Source organism: Panthera onca, chromosome A2, assembly GCF_046562875.1.
Source record: "Panthera onca isolate mPanOnc1 chromosome A2, mPanOnc1 haplotype 2, whole genome shotgun sequence".
Classification (NCBI taxonomy): Eukaryota; Metazoa; Chordata; class Mammalia; order Carnivora; family Felidae; genus Panthera; species Panthera onca.
Window position 1 is genome coordinate 5,411,399 of NC_138340.1, and position 22,351 is coordinate 5,433,749.

Here is a 22,351-nt window from a genome sequence, read left to right on the forward strand (position 1 = left end):
GAAGCATATCTGGAATATATAAAGAGCTCTGAGAAATCAACAAGAAAAGGTAACTATCCCGACAGAACAGGCAATTCATAGAAGAGGAAATCCAAGAGGCCAACCAATTTTGGCAAAGATGTTTAACAGAGGAACACAGGTTAAACCATTTTATGTGCCCCCCCATAGGCAAAAATCAAACAGCCCATCAAAAACCAAGGGTTGGCAGAAAACAAAGCTCATTTACATGCAAGGGATTGCAAATGGGCAATGCCACTCTGCAGAACACTTTGGCAATATCAAGGTTGAAGACAAGCACCCCTAAGATCCTAGGTTCTACTCCTGGGGATACGCCATCAGCAAAGTATAGCCAACGGGCCAAATCTGACCACATCTGTTTGGGGAAATAAAGTTTTATTAGAACACAGCTACACCCACTCTTTTACATATTGTCTGTGGCTGCTTTCCCGCTACAAAGAGCACAGCAGACACAGCAATGCAGTGGCTGTTGACTCACAGAGCCAAAAGCATTTACTCTCCAGTCCCGTAAAGAAAATCTGCCAACCTCTGCTCTGAACCAGCGTTTCTCAAACTCTCACGTGTGCGTGAGTCTCCTCGGGAATCTCATGAAAATGCAGGTTCTGATTCGGCAGTTCTGGGAGGTGCCTGAGAGTCTGCATTTCCAGAGGGCTCCCAGGTGATGCTGGGCTGTTGGTCCCTGGACCACAATTTGAGAATCCAGGATCCAGGCAACACAGAGTTCAGCCAGGATGCGTCTGTGAATCCTTAATAGACAAGATAGAGAAACATGGCCTCATCAGCATCTTCAACTCCTTTTATCTCTTCCCTCCCCACCCCCTCCCCCGCCCCCCGGGAATCACCAGCCAAGCGGGCAGAAACTCATTCCGTGGATATTGCACACACTCGCCGTGGGTCAGACATAGCTGAAGCAGGAAGGGAATCTCAAGCATTCGTAGATCTCACTAGCCTCCAAGGACGGGCAGAAGAGGAAACACAACATACACTTGTGCCCTAAACTTTGGCCCCCAAGTGACCCTTGAGCATGACAGACATAACCCAAGGGGCCCATGGAGACCCCAGGGGGGAGGTGGCACTAAAGTTCTTGTAGCCGCAGCTCCCTGGAGCCCCATGGAAGTCTGCCAGCTGCCCATCGGCTCACAGAGGGCAGAGGCCACACCTGTGGTCCCAGAGCCCAGCACAGGAGCGTGATCGACATGACTCGGGTGAATGTTCTAGATGTTTGTGCAAGGTTCCCCTGGCAAACTCTTCAGTCTGGAGCACCGTTTCTCTCCTCCGGTTCCTACTGGACACATAGTGGGAGCTCAAAAATATATTTCTTGGAAAAAAATATGTATTTGATGAAGAAATGATTCATAGTCAGTTCCAAGAGTCATATATAAATAGCATTGGCCAAAAAAAAAAAAAAAAAAAAAGGCGGGGAAGGGAGGGGCAGACCAGGACAAAGGGAAGGAATTTTAAAGACCAAGAGGACATTTTCCCTGAGGAAAGCACTACTCTGGGGCTGGGAACATGAGAGCTTTCTGAAAAAGAAAGGAAGGGAGGGGAGTTAACATTTGTTGAACACGTGCGCCCTATAAAGTGCTAGGCACACGGTAAGTGAGATGTACTCTTCTCAAGCTATCTTCTACCGCCAGCTACCTCCAAGCCGAGGGAGGGAAGCAGGAGGGCGGGAGGGGCTTCCGAGCCGCTCCCCCAGGGGTAAGAGCAAGGTCAGAGGTCGAAGGTGTGCAAGAAGCAGGTTTTAACTCTAGAGAAGTAGGGATGAGCTTTAGAGGAAGTGAGTTCTCCATCCCCGGAGGTATTCAAATAGACACTGGATGAGCAGCCATCAAGAGACTCCAGGGGTCCCTCCTGATAGGGCAATTCTATGAATTGCTTTAGGAAGATTCTTCTCTGGGCTTTTCCAGCTGGGGCTGGGAGGTTAAAGGGGGCCTGAGTGACCCAAGGGTGGCCAGCCCCCGCTCCCCTGAGTCCACAGGGCCTGGGCGAGCTGGTCCCAGACACCTCAGACACCAACCAGGTGGCCCTGTCAGGAGGAAGCACCAAGCCACCTACATCTCCCAGCAGTGGCCACACAGCCACCCCCATTCCTTGTTCCCTCTCCCTTAAGCTTTTTAAAATATCCCTCTGGTCAGTCAGGACCAGAGTTTCACTAAAGGCCTTTGTGCAGGATTAGCCACAGCTTGTGTGGTCCCTTTGCGTTGGACGTCAGCTCCTGTGCACGCTCAGGCTCCACCGTCCCAGCTGTGGGCACTGGCTGGGGAGAGACAGGCTGGTGCCGCTTCCTCCAGGCAGCCCTCCTTCCTGCCTCCCCAGGACACTCTTGGGAGATGTGAGTCTCTGAGCCAAGACCAAAGGCATTGTTGGGTGTCTCCCACCTGTCTGTGCCCGAGGGCAGTGGTTGAGCCAGCAGCACATTCCTCAGAGGGGCAGTGCTGGCCAAGCTGTGCCCAGCAGGATGGGAGGCTCGCCGGGCCCTTGTTGTCTGCTCCCACTAGAAGGCGGAGCACAGGGCAGGGGTGGGCTGACCCTGCCCAATCCTGGCCTGGAAGCAGAACGAATGAGGCAGCAGGTAGAGAGGGGCTGGGCAGTGACGGGCGAGTCCCCCACGCTGCCCAGTATAGGAGCAGTGCTCTCGGCTGGCACACATTTGTGACCGTGACAAACCCAGGGTGGCCAAGAAGGGCCCAGCCCCTGAGGCTGCTGGGGAGAGGGGTGGGGTGCCTGAGGCCCAATGACCCAGAGCTAGCTAGCCAAGGGCATGCAGGACTCAGAGACCGCATCTGCCCGGAGGAGGGCCCCCCCCACCCAGTTCTCCCCACAGTCGAAGTTGGGGGCTTTTTATCCAACTGAGTGAGAAACTGAGGCAGGAAGGTTTCATGAGCTGTGGGGCTCCAGGGTCCCTGGGAGACCTTCCCCGCAGAATGGTCCCTTCTCCTGTCCAGCTGGGAGTGTGCGTGCTCAGCGGCCATGGGCAGCCAGGGAGAGAGAAGAAATGGACTCCCACCCCTCCCCCGATATTGCTGACGTGTTCCGATGCTTCAAGACCCTGACCCAAGACACAAGGGGAAGCCATCTGAACTGGGTAAGTCTGGCTCCCAAACTAGCTGGTAAGTAAGCCCCCAAGACACAAGGCTTCAGACATCCTGAGACATTACCTCCTTCTTGAGCATGGCCCTCAGTATGTCCAACCCCAAACCCCCACCACTACCTCCGGAATCGGAATCCCAAAGCCGGGAGGGTGTCCTCACACCGGCCACTAAGCTGAGCACAGAGGGAGGGTTCAAAGATCATGAGTGGGCGGGTGAGGGGGCGGGGAAATTGTGAGAGTTAATGTGTAAGAGAATGAATGAATGAATGAATGAATGAATGAATGGTGGATGGAAGTCAGGGAGGGGGGAGGGAGTAAGGGAGGGAAGAAAGGAAGGAAGGAAGGAAGGAAGGAAGGAAGGAAGGAAGGAAGGAAAAAGAAAGGAAGGAAGGAAGGAAGGAAGGAAGGAAGGAGGGAGGGAGGAAGGAAGGAAGGAAGAAAGGAAGGAGGGAGGAAGGAAGGAAGAAAGGAAGGAGGGAGGAAAGTGGGAGGAGGCAGGAAGGAAGGCAAGGGAGGAAAGGAGGGAGGGAGGAAGGAAGAAAGGAAGAAAGAAAGGAAGGAGGGAGGAGAGTGGGAGGAGGGAGGGAGGAGGGAAGGAAGGAAGGAAGGAAGGAAGGAAGGAAGGAAGGAGAGAGGGAGGAAGGAAGGAAGGAAGGAAGGAAAGAAGGAAGGAGGGAGGGAGGGAGGGAGGGAGGAAGGAAGGAAGGAAGAAAGAAAGAAAGGAAGGAAGGAAGGAGGGAGGAGAGTGGGAAGAGGGAGGGAGGAGGGAAGGCAAGGGAGGAAGGAAGGGAGGGAGGAAGGAAGAAAGGAAGAAAGAAAGGAAGGAGGGAGGAGAGTGGGAGGAGGGAGGGAGGAGGGAAGGCAAGGAAGGAAGGAAGGAAGGAGGGAGGAAGGAAAGAAGGAAGGAAGGAAGGAGGGAGGGAGGGAGGGAGGGAGGAAGGAAGAAAGAAAGGAAGGAAGGAGGGAGGAGAGTGGGAGGAGGGAGGGAGGAGGGAAGGCAAGGGAGGAAGGAAGGGAGGGAGGGAAAGGGACTACCCAAAGCACATACTTTAGGCAGGATGGGAACCACGTATGATCCAAGTTGAAACCCTGTCCCCTCCTCCAGACCTGGACACTGAGAAGTGGACCCCCTCCGTGGCCTCGCCCAGTGCTGGGAGCTGAGTCAGGGGCAAGCCACTCATCTTCCACCGCACAAACCCATGTTCAGTCCCAAAATCCCCTTGCAGGCCAGCCCTGCCCCCGGGGAGCCCTCAGAGGGGGCCCCGGCCATCCGCCCACCCTGGAGGCACTCTGCCCAAGGCTTGGGACTTGATGCGCAGTTTGTGGGGCAGGGAGGGCTGACCCTCAGAGTCGTTCCCTGGGACAGGATAGGCCACCCCAGGAGGCAGCTCCATCGGGTCAGCAGAGGGTGTGAGCAACATATCTGAGGGCCCCGAAGCCTGGTAACCAGTGGGCATGGGTGACCACAGCCTCCAGAAGGGCCTGAGCTCCGGTCTGGTCCCCCCATGCCCATCCAGGAGGTGACAACTGAATAAGGCAGCTGGGAGGGCAGCCTGCAAGGCCATGTCCATTCTCTTGGGGGCAGGGGGCGCAGGGTCCTGGGGGCACCTGGGGGAGGTGGCCAGACCAGTCCACTTGTGAGCCACCAGACAGCCCCCGCATCCCGGAACCCCAGTGTCCAGGGCGCATGGCCTCAAAAAGCAGCCACGGGAGCCAGAGAGGGAGGGGAGGGGTTCGGCCCTAGAGCAGGGGTCCCCAGTCCAGGGGGCCTCCCATAGCATGGCCTGCAGGGGCAGGGCCCGGGAGCCAGCGACGGAGGGCAGAAGGCCAAAGCGATGCCTCAGTGTCCACAGCTCAGCCCTGAGCAGAGCGTTTTCCTCCAGCAGCACGGCTAGCCTGCCCTCGAGGGCCGCGTCATTGAGACGCCGCTTTTCCCGGGACCTCTTGGCGGCTTCGTTGTTCTTCCTCCGCTTCTCCCAGTAAACTGTGTCCTTCTTCTCTTCCGGCATGAACTCCCGCTGCCTCCGGATGGCCGGACCCCTGCCGCGTGCTCCCCGCAGGGTCTTGCTGCAACCCTGAGATACAACTGGCAGGCTGGAGAGACCCACGTCCATGGCTGCCTGGGGCACCTGGAACACAAGAGAGGGGTCTTGGACAGGAGGCAGGAGGCTGACCAGGATGGCCCTCCCTCTAATTTATCCTGTGACCCCACCATCACAGACAGGTAAGGGCGCAGGTGGAGTGGGAGCGGGGAGGGTGGGGGGTGACCAGGACGGAAGCAGAGAGGGATGTAATGGAGAGGAAGAGGAGAGGAGCTGGTGGGACCATTGGGTGTCTGGCAGAGGAGTGGGGGAGGCTTCCAGAGAGGCCGCTTGGCTGGGAAAAGCTTAGGAGCAGACCACAGTCTTCACGGAGAGCCGGTGGGACACCGACCGTGTCCTTAGAGGATGCAGGCTCTTTCCCCGGGGTTCTTACCTCTGAGAAGTCAGCTGATAAGCCTAGAGCTCAGTCTGGTCTGAGCTCTAGGTTAAGATCCTTGGAGACCCAGAGGGAGAATGAAAGAGGGCTGAACCTGGAAAGAAAGAATGTGTGTCCATGGAGTTAAACTGAGTCAAGCTGGGTTCAGAAAATAAGCCAGTAGTCATCTGAATTGTGCCTAGGTTATGTCCCAAGACCTCCTCGATACGTGGCCAGAATTTTGCATCTGCCCATCCATCCATCCGCCTACCCACACATTCATAAGATGATCTATTCATCTATGCACTCACTCAACTGTCCATTTGTCCATCCCTCTACCCACCTACTCAACCAACTCACCATCTATCCATTTATCCCCTCAACCACCCACCCACCATCTGATTTGTCCATCCCTCTGCTCAAACATTCCATCTATCCCCCATCCGACTACAGAATCATCTACACATCTGCCACTCACACACCCACCCATCCACCTACCTGTCCATTCATTCACCGAGTCATTTTTTTATAATTTTGTACCTACAGGTAACAATAGAAAAAAAAATTGGACTCTATAAAAATGTTTACATTTTGTGCATCAAAAGATACCACCCGCAGGGGCGCCTGGGTGGCTCGGTCGGTTAAGCGTCCGACTTCGGCTCAGGTCATGATCTCATGGTTCGTGGGTTCGAGCCCCGCGTCAGGCTCTGTGCTGACAGCTCAGAGCCTGGAGCCTGTTTCACATTCTGTGTCTCCCTCTCTCTGTGACCCTCCCCCGTTCATGCTCTGTCTCTCTCTCTGTCTCAAAAATAAATAAAAACGTTAAAAAAAATTAAAAAAAAAAAAAGATACCACCCGCAAAGTAAAAAGATAACTCACAGAATGGGAGGAAATATTTGCAAATCATAGATCTGATAAGGGATTAATATCCCAGAACATACAGAGAACTCCTACAACTTAGCAACAACAACAAGATAAAAATAAAAATAACCCAATTCAGAAATGGTCACAGAGCTTGAACAGACATTTCTCAGAAGATACGCTGCTGGTCCACAAGCACGTGAAAAGAGGCTCAACAGCGCTAATCATTAAAGGAAACTCAAATCAACACTACAGCGAGATAGCGCCTCACATCCATCCGGATGGCTACCATTAAAACAAACCAAAACAGAAAATGGCAAGTGTTGACCAGGAGGTAAGGAAATTACAACTCTCGCGAACTGTGGGCAGGAATGTGAAACGGTGCAGCCGCTGTGGAAAACCGTATGGCGTTTCCTCCAAAAAATTAAAAATAGAGTTACCCTGTGATTCAGCAACTCCGCTTCTGGGCATATACACCCAGAAGAATTGGAAGCAGGGTCTCAAAGAGATGGCCACACGCCTAGGTTCACAGAAGTGGAAACAGCCCAAGTGTCCGTGAACGGATGAACAGAGGAGCAAAATGTGGTCCATCCATACAATGGAATGTGATTCAGCCTTTAAAAGGGAGGAGAGTCTAACACCTGCTACGACACAGATGAGCTTTGAAGGTTTGAGGCTCAGTGAAATAAGCCAGTCACAAAAAGACAAATGGTCTACGATGCCCTCATAAGAGGTGCTTACAATAGTCAACATTGCAAAGACAGAAAACAGAATGGTGGGTGCCGGGGGCCGAGGGGAGAGGAAAATGGGGAGTTATGCTTTCATGAGTACAGTTTCTCCTTTACAAGATGAAAACAGTATGGGGATGAGTGGTGCGGGAGGTAGCACAACAGCGTGAGTGTATTTAATATTCTTGAACCATACACTTAAAAATGATTAAGACAGGGGCGCCTGGGCAGCTCAGTCAGGTGAGTGTCTGACTCCGGGTTTCGGCTCCGCTCAGGATCCCAGGGTCGTGGGGTCGAGCCCCACTGTGGGTTCCACACTGAGTGTGGAGCCTGCTTGGGATTCTTTCTCTGTCTCTGAAAATTTTTTTTAAATGGTTAAAACAATAAGTGTTATTTTATGTGTATTTTTAATTTTTTAATAATAAAATTTTTTTAATAATACTAACGTAACTTTACTGAACGCCAGCCATCTTGCCATCCACATATCCATTCACTGGTCCCCCTTCATCCACCCGCAACTCGGCCGTTCCCTCAACCATCCAGTAAGCATCCCTCCATGTACCAGTCAGCCTCCCACAAATCCATTCATTCATCTGTGTGCCCAAGACACGGGGTTTCTGCCCGAGAAGTCAAAGCAGGCTCCAAGAAAGAGTGGGCATTGAGAGCTGGCATCCTTGCTCAGAGAACCCATGACTAACCTTCATGATGGCGGGTATGTGTCTTTTTTTGTCTACAATTGTAATCCTGGTACCTAATGTTGTGCTTGTAGACTGTAAGTGGTAAATAAACATGAATGAATGAATGAATGAATGAATGAATGAACAAATGAACGAACAGGTGAACCAAAACAGAACTTTGTTCACAGAAAATATTTGGTCCTCCTGCTGAACTGCCAGCCCCAAATCATGAAGCCAACCACATTTCCCTTTTTGCTTTGGCCACCAGGAAACTCAGCATTCAGTTTGAAGATAAGCTATAATAGCCTTCTTGATTGGGAAAGCCATTTTCTTCTGCAGTGTTATTATTTGAATTTAGTCTTTTTCTCTGTGCTAACAGCTCTTGGCCTTAGTGTCTTGGCTGCACAAGATCATTGAGATCAAAAGAAAACACTCTTCAAAACTCTGATCATGATTCTACGTCCACATTTCCCAAAGTATGTTGTCAGGAACCCCAGTGCCAAGGGTGCACTGCCCAAAAAAAGAGAAAAAAATACAATACATTTGAGAAATACTGTATATCCTACACCCTACCTGAGAATCTTGGTGATTCTCAGGGGCACCTGGGTGGCTCAATCGGTTAAGCGTCCAACTTCAGCTCAGCTCATGATCTTGTGGTTCATGAGTTTGAGACCCACATTGGGCTCTGTGCTGACAGCTCAGAGCCTGGAGCCTCTTTCGGATTCTGTGTCTCCCTCTCTCTCTGCCCCTCCCCTCCTCACACTCTCTCTTTCTCTCCAAAATAGATAAACATTTAAAAGATTGTTAAAGACTCTGAGAAGTCCTGCAAAAAAAAAATTTTTTTTAACTTTGTTTGACTTAGAGGTTCTCAAACTCACAAAATATCTACTTTACAAAACACCTTGGGATGCAAATTCATTCATTCATTCATTCATTCATTCATTCATACAGCACTGTGCCAGGTCCTAAGATGGTTACCAGAGGAAAATCAAACAGCCCTGTGCCTTCACAAAGCCCCCAGTCACATGGTAAAGGTAAGTGAGATATAATGGAAAACACAGGCCCAGAGAGGGTCTGCTATCTGCCCAAGTCACACAGTAAGTTAGCGGCAGGATGAGGATTTGAATGCCATCTGTCTAATGCGTGGGTCCGTTCTGCTTACAGGTCTGAGGGGCTGCTATGTCTGCAGTCATGGCTGGGCTTGGAACAAAAGGCTTGGCGGGGCCCTGCCGTCACCTGAGTCAGCAAGAACCCCTAGTCACCAGAGGGACTCCAGTACCACTGCCTGGGACCCCCTCTGAGAACTGGTTACGAGGGGGACACCAGCACCGAGGCCCAAGACCTCCTGTGAGGCCCCACAGGCATCTGGGGCCACCTGGCCCCCGGCCCACCTGCTGCAGCAGGTGGCCCATGCTGGCCCGTGTCGCACGGGCTGGAGAAGCGCCTGCAAACCGTGGACCCTGCTGCACAGGACCCGGGTGGGGGGCCCTGGGTTTGCACCTGCCTAGTCCTCATGTCTGCTCCTGGAGGTCAGACCACCTATCCCATCCTTGTCCAGGAGGCCACGTTCCCTGGCCCCTTTCAGCAGTCTGAGGCCAACACACCCTCTGGCAGGAGTGCATCGTCCTGCTTACAGAGAAGGAAACCGAGGCTCAGGAGCTCCCGCGGCTGGCCTGGGGGTGTCGGCAATTTCACAAGTCGGCCTGATTTTCCCTCCCATCCTTTCCTCCCAGCATGGTGACTGCCACCACCACCACCCCCAGCCCCACAGCCACTGCTGACACCCCTGCCCCCTCACCCCACCTCCCACCACTTCTCTGTCCACACGTGCACGCACCCCCTCCGCTCTCCTCGCAGCGCCGGCCGCAGCCCAGGCGTCTCCTATCCCCCCTGGGTCCACACCCGCCTGCACCCCGGTCCCTCCAAACCCACCAGCAGCCCAGAGGAGTCTTTTTCAAAACCCCACTGACCCTCAGGTTAGAAACCTCTGGGGTGCACTTATGAAAGCACTCAAAATGATCCCTGAAAACAGTGCTCATGTGCAGCTCAGGTCCCCCCCCTTCTCCACCCTGGGGCTGGGGAGCGAACGGAGGCCGACGCTGCATGAATGGGTTTTGGAATGAACCAGTGGATGCGTGAGTATTTGAACCAGTTAATGAGTGACCTGAAAATGTATGAGTGAGCAAGCAGACAGAGAAATACCCCAGGGGCAGGGCCCTGAGAGTGGGGTACAGTAAGCCTGAGTGAATCCTCTCTCCCCCCCCCCAAGAGGGCTGGGCCTGGGCCTTCCACTGCCCAGACGGCTCATCTGAGACCCAACCAACATGAGCCCCCAGACAGGCTCTCGCTCAGGGTCCTTTGTCCCACCAGCCAGAGCATCCTGCTGCCACCGACCTGGCCCTGTCCGGGGCAGGGGGTGGGGGGGCCTCAGAGGGGGTCCTGAGCACCATTCCAACTTCAAGGATATTCACAGGAGCCCAGGAGTTAATATGCGCCAGCACGGAGCACATCCCAAGGCCCTGGGGCCAGCGCCCGTGGGCACCATCCCGGTTCAGGGAGAGAGGACAGAAGCAGGGGGGGGTGGGGGGCAGGCAAACCCAGGGATGACTGGAGCAGGGGCCAGACAGGCTGGAAAGGGAGCAGACGAAGACCAGGGATCCTCCAAGGAAAAGTCAAAACCAGCAGATGCCCAAGAAAGAAGACAGCGTGGGCTGGCAGTCAGAGCCAGCCAGTGGGGTATGAGAGGGCAAGTGCCACTGTGCAGCTCCCTTCCTGAGTCCCTCCTCCTCCCTGTGGCTTGGCCTGAGCTCCCCCTAACCACCGACCCCCACCTCCACAGGAACCCAAAGGGAGATGGGGCAGCAGATAGCTCAGCTGCCTGAATTTATTTAGAGAAGACGCAGCGAGGGCTGGGCTGAACCTTCCTGTGGTCACCGGGGAAGCACTAATGGGAGGCAGTGAGTCAGGGGCACTCGTGCGCAACAGCCTGAGGCAGCGGCGAGCAAGGAAACAGGAAAGGGGTCTCCCCCAAAGACGGCCCAGGCCAGTTCCACCCCAGCCCCATCAGCCTGCACAGCTTCCCTGACAGTGGCCGTCAAAGCCCGGCTTGGTTTTCTGGAGTGACGGGGAGCTCATTCACTGTTAACTTAAGCTGCTGTCAGGCTGGGTGAGCTCTCACCATCCAGGTTTCCCTGCAACAGAACTAACACCCACCTTTACTAGACCTTTTCCCTTAGAATTCATTCTCTCTGTTGGTGAAACACCCCTCCTCCCTTTGGCCCCTAGATTCTCTGAGAATTGGGCAGATGGATGTTCACATCCCCCCAGCCCCTCCTCGGGTCTGCTTTCCATGGAAAGCAGTCGTGTTTGCTGAGTGCCTACGAGGTGCCAGACGCAAAGAACGCCTCACCTTGTACTTACCGCCGTTCCAAGCTCCAAGAAGAAAGTTCGGTCATTACCCTCACTTGACGGATGAAAAGAGGCCCTGAGGAGTCAGGTGACTGACGACCTGCCTGAGTCAGCACGGCCAGAATGCAGGCAATGGCCTCCGGGCCCACGCCTTCTGAACACAGCAGGTTAGCCTTCCTGGCCTTTCCCGCTCTTTCCACTGAGGACACATTTTTTAGTTCATTCGGCACCTCTGACGGGTAGAGATCAGTACCCACAGAGGAAAAAAGGGTCCAGAAACTGCACAGCTAACAACGGGGCGGGACTTAGATGAGCATACAAGCCACCAGGATGTACAAAGGACGGACAGAGCTAAGACCTTAAACCCGCTTGAACTGGGTTCAAATCCTCCTTCTTAGCTAAGCATGTTTGGGCAAGTCACATCACCTCTATGAGCTTCCGATGCCTCAGCTAAAATGAGGATAATAGGGGTGCCTGGGGGGGCTCAGGCGGTTGAGAGTCCGACTTCAGCTCAGGTCATGATCTCACAGTTTGTGGGTTCAAGCCCCGCGTCGGGCTCCGTGCTGACAGCTCAGAGCCTGGAGCCTGCTTTGGATTCTGTGTCTCCCTCTCCTTCTGCCCCTCCCCTGCTCACACTCTGACTCTCTCTGACTTTCAATAATAGATAAACATTAAAAAAATTTTTTTTAATTAGTTTAGGGGTGCCTGGGTGGCTCAGTCTGTTAAGCATCCGACTTCGGCTCAGGTCATGATCTCATGGTTTGTGGGTTTGAGCCCCGCATCAGGCTCCGTGCTGACAGCTCAGAGCCTGGAGTCTGCTTTGGATTCTGTGTCTCCCTCTCTCTCTGCCCCTGCTCGTGCTCTCTCTCAAAAATAATAAAAACATTAAAAAAAATAAAACAAAATGAGGATAATAGCAGTACCTAGTTCATTGGTCATGTAAAGAATAAATCCCAGAGATCCTGGTGTTAAAAGCCAGTACGTAATAATAGTTAACTTTTTATGTGATGGTGGTATTAGAACCCTCTCCCACTAGGTTTCTGCCACGCAGCCACTTTTTATGTGATGGTGGTATTAGAACCCTCTCCCACTAGGTTTCTGCCACGCTGCTCCCACGATTATTTGTGTCGAAAATACCTCTGAGAACCCTCAGAGACCACTCAACACCCTGTATCGGTTTACAGATGACAAAATTGGACTTCCTTTCAAGATGGCGCACCAAGTACTCATTGAGACCTTCCCATTCCTCCCCTCAACACTTAGAAATGACAGGAAAATGTTAACTTGAATGAGGGACCAAAGAAGAAGTGCCCTATGACAAGGGTGTGCCCACCCTTGTACGTACAGGGCTGCCTAATATAGGAGATCAAGAGCGCACATTCTCAAAAGACTCTGAGCAAGGAGAAATATCCTGAAGACATGAATTCACAACCACTTCATGAAGTTCTCACATACTCTCCCACTGGAAGAATTTACATCAGAGGAAATAGAGATGACTGGTGCGATGTGAAAGGAGTTGTGCAATGAATAGATTGAGGAACTCCGAAAGACAAAGGATGGAATGATAGCCATTAGACAAGAACAGAAGGTTATAGAACAAAAACAGGTTGATTTTTTTTATCTTTATTTATTTTTGAGAGAGAGAGAAAGAGAGAGCATGAGTGGGATAGGGGCAGAGTGAGAGAGGGATACAGAATCCAAAGCAGGCTCCAGGCTCTGAGCTGTCAGCACAGAGCCCGACACGGGGCTTGAACCCACGAGCTGTGAGATCATGACCTGAGCTGAAGTCGGAGGCTCAACCGATTGAGCCACCCAGGCGCCCCAAAACAGGTTGATTTTTTAAAAGAACCAATCAGAGCTCTGATATGAAAAATATAGTTGCTAGGGACGCCTGGGTGGCTCAGTCGGTTAAGCATCCAACTTCGGCTCAGGTCATGATCTCGTGGTTCGTGAGTTCGAGCCCCGTGTCGGGCTCTGTGCTGACAGCTCAGAGCCTGGAGCCTGCTTCAGATTCTGTGTCTCCCTCTCTCTCTCTGCCCCTCCCCTGCTCGCTCTCCCTCTCTCTCTCTCTCTCTCAAAAGTGAATAAACTTAGAAAAAAAATTTTAAATAAAAAGAAAAATATAATTGCTAAAACACTTCAGAAATGAGTTGCCTGATTGAAGGAGAAAACAAGACCCAGAACTGGGAAGGGACTGACCAAGGTCACATGGGATTTTAGAGGCACATGGTACCAGAACACAGAACCCAGATTTTAGAAGATCAGAACTAAGGTCAAACTCGGGAGCTGAGTCCTGGGGCCATTTGTGGAAACTCTTTTTGAGGGTGTTCTGCGATTCCTTCCCCCACTTTCTTTTTTCTTTTTTCCCCTGTACCATAATACTGCTGCTGAGCTGAACTCCGCAGCTCCCCCCTAATGAAGAACGGAGTTTCCATCCCCTGACTGGTCTGGGTGGGACCATGGGTATGGAGAAACGGGTGGGGCCATGGAGAAATGGCCAGCTTTCTCCTCCAAAATGGCACATCTGGGACTTCACATCTCTGAGCCTCAGATTCCTCATCTATAAAATGGCTTTGACGGGTCCTGTCACATGCTGATGTTTTGAGGATAGAAAGTTGTATGCACAAGACATCTGGCGTTCCAAGGTCTCCCATGGAACACCTTTCTGGGGCTCAACAACCCTCTTTTTTGAGCCCAAAGAAACCCCAGATGAGGACAAAGCTACAGTCACTTAGGCCACCAACATAGGAGAGAAATTTAAAACCTTGAAAGGACAAAAAAAAAAAAATAGGTGATAAAAAAAGATGAATCAAAGGAGAGAGGGTAGGCTGACTTACAAATCCCCCACCTACATGGTCAGAAGGCAGCCCACAATTTTTCCCTTTCCACCGTGTTATGGGGGAACTAAAAATGACCACAAACTCTCCGGTGGGTATAAGCCTTCTTAACACTCACAGGCAACAAGTGACATCTGTGTGGTCAATTCACATCTGGAAAAATTGTTCATCCCTTTCCCTTAACAAGAAAAATACTCATTCGTTTTCACCTACACAATGAGATACCATTTTTTTCTGGCTGAAATGGGCAAAGATTTAAAAACGATAAAACCCAATGCTAGCAAGGATGTGGTGAGATGGGCACTTGTGTACCTAGAAAGAGAAGGTATAAGCTGCTTCCTGGCAGAGCAACTAAGCAATCTGAAGCAGAGTTGGACTCCTACCCCGTTTGAGGGATAAAGATGTCACTTCTCTCCCACCTGGATCCCTGCTCCAAGCATCTCTCTATTCTGGCCTTAGCAGCCCCAACATCCCTCCTCCAACACACCATTCCAGCCACTTAGAACCTCTTTTGTTTCCCAGAAAGCTGTTCTTTCATTCACGCACGCTGTGCCTTCTGCCCGAAACATCTTGCACCTTCTCTCACCTCTTCCCCAGCCAAATCTGACTCATCCTTCAGGACTTAGCTTACGTGTTACCTCCTGCAGCAAGCCCACCACACTGACCCCTCTCCGCTAGGCCAGGAGTCTCTCCTGGGCTCCCAGGGTCCTGTGGATTTCCACCACCACCACAGTGATGACCCTGGGTGTGTCCCCCCCCCACCACCACCCCAATCTGCAGATATTCACAAGTACTTGACAAATATAGAAGTGAAATATTTGGAGAAGAGGGTGTGCTCTGTGTGGTCTCAGAAGGTTGAGCCAAGACCACAGATTGGGGTGGGAGGGAGGGGGGTAGAGGTTCAGGCTGGAGCCAGTGTCTGAAATAATTTTCTAAGAAGTCCAGCTCACTAACGCAGAAGAAGCTGCCTCGATAGGTGATGAGCTGCCCATCACAGGAGGTGTGCAAGCAGGAGGTTGGAAACCACTTCTCTTTCTTTGTGACTTCCCCACCCTTACCTGGCCAGAATTGGGGGGGGAGGGGCTTGAAGGAGATGCCCTCTTCCCCAAGTGGTTCCATGGGGCTTTCTTGTGACTCAGAAAACTGCCCAGGGAGGACTTTGGACCCGCAGAGACTATTCCCACGGAGCTGATACAGCCCAGCCCATTCCTCAGAAAGCCCACAGAGTCCCAAGACGCTACACTCTCACGGGGTTCAGGGAGCCCGATGGAGCCCCAGGGCCCTCTCACTCTGAGCAAACCCACGCCTCATAAAAGCCCCAGTGAAACCGACCTCTAAAACCGAGAGCCCTCTGTGGGAACTCAGATTTCAAGGGGAAAATGCAAGGCACTATGGGATTGTGGCGAGCCCTCCCCTCCCCTGAGCCCCCTCCCAAGGCCCGGGAAGAGGCCGGAAGCCGTTGGTACCTCTGTGCCCAACCCACAAGCCCCGCTATAGTCCCAGAGCGGGGACCAGACTGACAGGCAGGAAGGGGGCGGGCCAGGGGACAGGGTGTCTGCCATCCCTCCTGTGCTGGTGACACACAGTGTGGCCTTAGACAAGGGCCAGCTGCTCTCTGAGCCTCAGTGTCTTCACTGTCAAATGGGTACAAGATTGGTGCCCGGGTTGGTCAAGTAACGTTGGTTACGTGCTTAGTCCCAAAACATAGTAGGTGTTTTGTTCTTCAACTCTATGAGCTTCAGGGAGGTCCCTGGGTCTCATGGGGGTCTGATCCGATGGCAGGAAAGTGTCACATGACTGTCAGCTCAGTGGAAATCGACCTCCTATAACTGACGAGGCACAAAATTCATCTCGGCCCTGGGCCAGACGGATCCCTCAGGCTCTATCTCCCCGCTCTATCCAGCCCAAACCCCCAAAATGCTTCAGATCCTTGGGGCCCAGGCAGGCCAGGGCCCCACTGCCTGGTGGAAGTTTGAGGCCCCCTAATCAGCCTGGGGGTGGTGTCACCAGGAAGGGGTGAGGGAGAGCACCCCAGAGGTGCCCCGTGTCCAGCCAAGCCCAGGACCCACCCAGCCCCCGGCCAGAAGGGTCTCTCTTCTGGGCACCTGTGTGCCCAAATCCACCCGCCCCCCACACACACACACAGGGGTCTAGACACCATCCAAGCCCACCAGGCCTTACCCACACATCCCATCAATCCTGCTCCAAGTCTCAAGGCTGTGGCTGCTCTCACTCACTCTGCTCCAGCCACACGGGGTCTCCTCGCTGCTCTCCCAACACTGCAAGCATGGTCCTGCCTCAGGGCCTTTGCACGGGCTGTTCCCTCTACCTAGAATGCTGTTCCCCCAGATACTCACATATGGTACCTCCCTCACCATCTTTAGGTCTCTCCTCCCCTGCAAGGTCTGTCCTGACCCCTAGGCTAAGTCACCACCCACCCACACACCCCATCCGTCTTCTCTCCTTCTTATCGGGCCTCGTGCTTATACGGGGCGCTTACCACACTCCGTTACTTTTTCAATAGTGACGATTGACTTGCTCCGTGTCCGTCTGCCACCAGAATGCTAGCCCCTGATGACAGGGCCCACTCCCCTCTGTGTACAAGGAGCTCCAGGGCCGCAGGCTCCCTTCTGTGAAATGGGCCCAGGGGTGCCCTGAGAGAGTTTCCGGCTCTGCGAGCCCTGCCCTCCATGCCAGGGGTGGCTCTCCCTCCTCTATCTGCGGAACTGCACTCAAAGAAACATCCCACTTTCCCTGCCCCCACCCCATGGTTCCCGGAGACAGGCTGTGTCCCTGGGGCCTTCAGGGGGCAGGGCCTGGACCCTGTGACTTCTCTGGGTTCCTGAAACACCCACTGGCCTCATCCAAGCCCTTTCTGGGTGCCCAGCTCTGCCTGTGCTAAGCACTTTACAGACACTATCTGCCAGAGGGATCTCCTCACCACACAATCACATTATGCCACTTTCCAGCTCAAAATCCTCCGCAGATCAAGACCACACTCCCTTGCCCTACCAACGGGGCCTCCCACACAGTCCGGATGGGGCTGGTCCCCTCCATGCTCCAACCACTGGGACTCACCACAGGGCCTTTGCACCTGCAGGCCTGCTGCCTGGACCGCTCCGCCTCCCCTCTCCCAGTATCCTCATTCTCATCCTTTGATTGCCAACTTCTCCGAGAAGCTCTCCCTGACTTCCCAGGAAAGAAGTCAGGGAGAAACAGTAGGTGTTTCTGCTTCTTAGCATTTATTATCCAAATAAGTTTTAAAGTTTATTTATTTATTTTGAGAAGCGAGGAAGAGACAGAGAGGTAGAGGGGCAGAGCGGGAGGAAAGAGAGAATCCCAAGCAGTCTCCGCACAGTCAGTGCAGAGCCCCACGTGGGGCTTGGGGTTCCCCCAAACAACTTTACATTCATTTGTGTAACTTATTCACTAACATCTCTCTTTCTTGGGGCGCCTGGCTGGCTCAGTCGGTTAAGCGTTCGACTCTTGATGTCGGCTCAGGTCACAATCTCACGGTTCGTGGGTCCAAGCCCCACACTGGGCTCTGCGCTCACTGTGCCAAACCTGCTTGGGATTCTCTGTCTCCCTCTCTCTCTGCCCCTCCCCCCACTCGCTATTTCTCTCTCCCCAAAAATACATAAACGTTAAAAAAAAATAATAACATCTCTCTTTCTCCAATGGGACCAAGTCCTGTTTCTTACCCCAGATATATCCCCACTCCAGGGCCTGGCACATAGTAGATGCTTGATAAATACTCATGAATGAGTGTTGGGCCGAATCCCACTATCCCCCCAGGCTCCCATTCTACAGGTGAGGAGACTGAGGCTCGCTCCTGACTTCTCTTTTACACAGCCTGCCCCCCACAGCCCCCCAAGCAGCCTCCTAACCCCCTCCTCCAGCTTTAGGGCAGTGGTCCAAAGCCAAGGGGACGTTTGTCAAAGTTTGGGGACACATTTGGCTGTCACAACTAGGGGGCGAATGCTACCGGCATCTCGTGGGTAGAGGCCAAGGATGCTGCTCACACCCTACAGTGACCAGCACAAACGATTATCCAGCCTCAAATGTCATTGTGTGGTGCAGAAAGTCTGCTTCGGGAGAAGTGGCCACATCCTAGCCTGACTGATAAAGACTGGCTGGGCCTGGGCCCGGGGCCATCTGATCAGAACCAGGGATAGCTGTGAACAGTAGCTCCCCGGACAGATTTCACCTGGACCCAGCTGCCACTGTTTCAGCTGAAAGAAAAAGAGAGAGGAGAGGAGAGGAGAGGAGGGGAGGGGAGGGGAGGGGAGGGGAGGGGAGGGGAGGGGAGGGGAGGGGAGGGGAGGGGAGGGGAGGGGAGGGGAGGGGAGGGGAAGGGAAGGGAAGGGAAGGGAAGAGAAGAGAAGAGAAGAGAAGAGAAGAGAAGAGAAGAGAAGAGAAGAGAAAAAGGAAAGAAAGGAAAGGAAAGGAAAGGAAAGGAAAGGAAAGGAGGACATAAAGGAAGAAAAGAAAGGAAGGAACAAAAAGAAAGTCACCATCAAAAGACACAAGCCACAGAGCAAGAAGGCAACCCACGGAATGGAAGAAAATATCTCCAAATCATAGATTAATATCCAAAACATATAGAGAACTCCTATAGCTCAGCAATGACAAAAAAAAAAAAAAAAGAACCCTCAATTAAAAATTGAGCAAAGGGCTTGAACAGACATTTCTCCAAAGAAGATGCCTAAGTGGCCAGTAAGCCCATGAGGGGAGGCTCAGCATCACTGATCATTCAGGAAACGCACAGGAAAACGGGAGCGGGCCCTCGCACAGCGCGGGTTAGGACTGCGTGGTTCCACTGACCCGCAAATTGCTTATAAATACCATCCAGGACCGTAAACGTATTTTCTCTTCCTTATGACTTCCTTAACAACACTGTCTTTTCTCTCACAATGACTTCATTATAAGAACACGGCACCTAATACCCGAACATACAAAATACGTACATGGAACATACAAAACATGCATTCATGGACCGTCCACATTATCACTAAGGTTTCCGGCCAACAGTAGGCTGACTGCAGTTAGGTTTCGGAGAGCCGAAAGCTGTACGTGGGCTTTCGGCTTGTGGGATGTGGTCGGTGCCCCTAATTCCTGTCTTCAAGCGTCAACTGTGCGAGATACGGCCTTACACACCTGAGGACAGCTACTGTTAAAACACACACACACACACACACACACACACACACACACACACACAGAAAATAACAAATGTTGGCGATGATGTTGTGAAACCAGAACCTTCAGGCACTGTTGGTGGGAATATAAAACGGCACGGCTGTTCGCTGCGGAAAACAGCACGGGGGTTCTTCAAAAACTTAAAAATGGAACCACCATGTGATCCAGCAGTTGTATTTATGGGGTCAATACCCCAGAGAATTGAACGCAGGGATTTGGGGCGCCTGGGTGGCTCAGTCGGTTGAGCGTCCGACTCTTGATTTCAGTTCAGGTCATGATCCCAGGGTCGTGGGATCCAGCCCCTGGATGGGCTTGGTACTGGGCATGGAGCCTACTTAAGAGTCTCTCTCCCTCTCCCTCTCCCTCTCCCTCTCTCTCAAAAGAAAGCAAGCAGGAACTCTAAGAAATATTTGCACACCTATGTTCAGTGCACAGTTCACGATACCTAAAACGTGGAAGCAACCCAGCGCCCATCGACACATGAATGCACAAACAAGACGTGGTCCGTCCACACAATGGAACACTTAGCCTAAAAAGAAAGGATAATCTGACACCTGCTACAACATGGAAGAACCCAGAAAACACTAGGCCCCGTGACATAAGCCAGACACAAAAAGACAAATACTGTATAAATCCACTGAAATGAGGTCCCCGGAGTAGCCAGAGACGTAGACAGAAGGGGGATGGTGGGAGCCAGGGGCAGGGGAGGGGAAGGGGAGTCAGCGTTTCACGGGGACCGAGATTGAGTTCGGAAAGATGAGAAAGTTCTGGAGACGGATGGTGCACAACACTAGGGACGTATTTAATACCACTGACTTCTATGCCTATAAATGGTTAAGATGCAAATTTTATGTTATGTGTATCTTACCAAAATATTTAAAAACTGGGGGGGGGGGGGGAGAGGGAGGGACCCAGAGCAAGCGGTCATGTCTGAAGCATGGGCTGGCATGTCTGTAGAACCCCAGACATGTCCAGCCCTCCAGGGCTCCCACCTCCCATAGGATGAAAGCCCAAGTCCTCCAGAGGCCCAGAAGGCACTGTACCACCTGCCCCTCTCCCTCCCTGCCCTTGTTCCTCCCCATCTCCCCCCTTGCTCACTCCACTCGGGCCATGAAGGCCTCCTTCCTGTTCCTCTGACATGCCAGGCCTGGTCCCACCCCAGGACCTTTGCACAGTATATGCCTTCTACCTGGAATGCCCTCCCACTTCAGTATCTATATGGCTGATCCCCTCTCTCAATGCCCGTAACCCTCTGTGAAGGACAGAGTGCTTGCGCCCACCTAATCCCCTCTATGTCAGACTTGAAGTTTGGGGAACAAGGCCCGACCCAGCAGCGCGTGGTCTCAGAGACACAACATCCAGGTGGTTTGCGCTAAGTGACTCCACCCTCAGGGCCAACCGTGGGTCGTTGCGGCATGTCTCGCCTCCTCTTCCCATCTGAGCAGGGCCCAGAGCCCCCCAGGCACCTGCTACTGCCATATGGTGGGCACAAAACAATTGCTCAATAAACACGTGGATGAAAGTGCATTATGGAGGGACAGAGAAGAGAGAGAGAGAGAGAGAGAGAGAGAGAGAGAGAGAGGAAGAGAAAGAGATACAGAAACAGAAAAGGCAGGAAGGGCAGAGAGGGAAGGAGAGACGGAGGCCAGCAAAGAAAGAGAAAGAGAGAGCACAGATGGCCACTAAGCCACGAACGACGTCCCACACACGCAGCAGACCCCAGCAGACAACAGCCAGAGGTCTGTGACCACGAACTCCGCAACAAACGCTCACTCCCATCCCCACGGCCACTGGACCCCAACTCCCCCAAGTCCTTAGCATACGTGCATCTCCCCACGACAGTCAGACCCCACAACAGACACACACATGCACACACACTGGTCTGCATGGCTGCTGGACCCACCTAACCACCAGATCCCGGAACACGTGGGACCCCCCTCACCCCGTGACAAACCCCACCCTCTCCTACAGCCAGACCCCTAGACGACCACACCACAGCAGACCCTCCCAGGTCCCCAGGCATCCTCTTCTGGGACCTCGACCTCCCACTCAGCGCCCCCCCCCCCCCCACACACACACACACCAACAGACGTAGCCACCCATGGGGACCAGCACTATCCGGTCCTTTTCAGGGTTACACGAAGCCGGTACATTTTCGTCCCATAAGTGCTGACAAGGCGACAACAGCTGTCGTCAGCCTCCTGAGGTGGGGAACAGGGGTCGGGTGTGGGGGCCACACGAGTGGAAGGAGCAGAGAGGAGGGCGGGAGCCGGGAGGGGAAAGGGAAAGGACAGAAGCCAGCAGAAGCTGGGGCACAGAGAGGAGGTGGCCGCAGGAGGCCCCCCAAAATGGAGGCGGGCATTGGGGTCTGAAGCCAGATGGTCCCGCACACGGCTGGCCCTGGCCCCCACCCCGCCGGCCAGCCCGCCCCGTCCCTTCCCCGGGGCCACGCCGGGTCTCCCTCGGGGCAGGGGGAGGACAGGTCCCTCTGACTTGGAGAAAGGCCTGTTCTTCCTCACCCAGCCCTGAGCCCGGCTCTGATGAGGCAACAGAGATGTGGCCGACAGAGACAGAGAGATACACAGGTAGGGAGACACCCAGAGAGAATCCCAAAGAGAGCCAGAGACCCAGCGAGACAGGGAGAGACACAGAAAGAGAGAGAGCTGGGGCAGGAAAGCTGGAGGGGGGCAGAAAAAGACAGAGAAAGGGACTGAGATGGGCAGCAGGAGGTGGCCTGGGGGTGGGGGTGGGGGGTTGTTCCCAGGGTTCCCCCGGTGCCCTGGATGTCGGCCAGCCCAGGTGGACCTCTACCTGCACACGGGGCTCACTTCCCGGGTCGCTGTTTCCCCAGCCGGTCCTGCGCGAGCCACGAGCCACATCAGCCGCGTGGGGCCTCCAAACTCCTCCGCGGTGGAGGGAGCCACCAGCGCTTCCGTAAAGGTGACACCCCGGCCCCCAGCCTGTAGCTCGTGGCTTTCCCTGCAGAGCGGTCCCCCCACCTGGTGTCTGCCCGGGGAGCAGCTGTTTGTGGGCTGGCTTCAACTCGGGGTGGGGGTGGGGGGGGTCACTGGG

At 53.4% G+C, this 22,351-nt stretch overlaps 1 protein-coding gene across 1 annotated transcript; it reads right to left on the reverse strand.

The window, feature by feature from the left end:
• Window positions 1–3,994: 3,994 nt before the first annotated feature.
• NFILZ (NFIL3 like basic leucine zipper) lies at window positions 3,995–22,254 on the reverse strand. The gene is made up of 3 exons (XM_060630024.3): window positions 22,091–22,254; window positions 5,588–5,684; window positions 3,995–5,241 (listed from the first exon to the last, which is right to left on the reverse strand). Exon 3 carries the CDS (start codon window positions 5,224–5,226, stop codon window positions 4,363–4,365), a length of 864 nt encoding a protein of 287 aa, XP_060486007.1. The 5' UTR covers window positions 5,227–5,241; window positions 5,588–5,684; window positions 22,091–22,254; the 3' UTR covers window positions 3,995–4,362.
• Between the last annotated feature and the right edge of the window lie 97 nt (window positions 22,255–22,351).

Bases quoted from the DNA above. Each gene is read 5' to 3' on its own strand.
- NFILZ (XM_060630024.3), bottom strand. From the start codon at position 5,226: ATGGACGTGGGTCTCTCCAGCCTGCCAGTTGTATCTCAGGGTTGCAGC.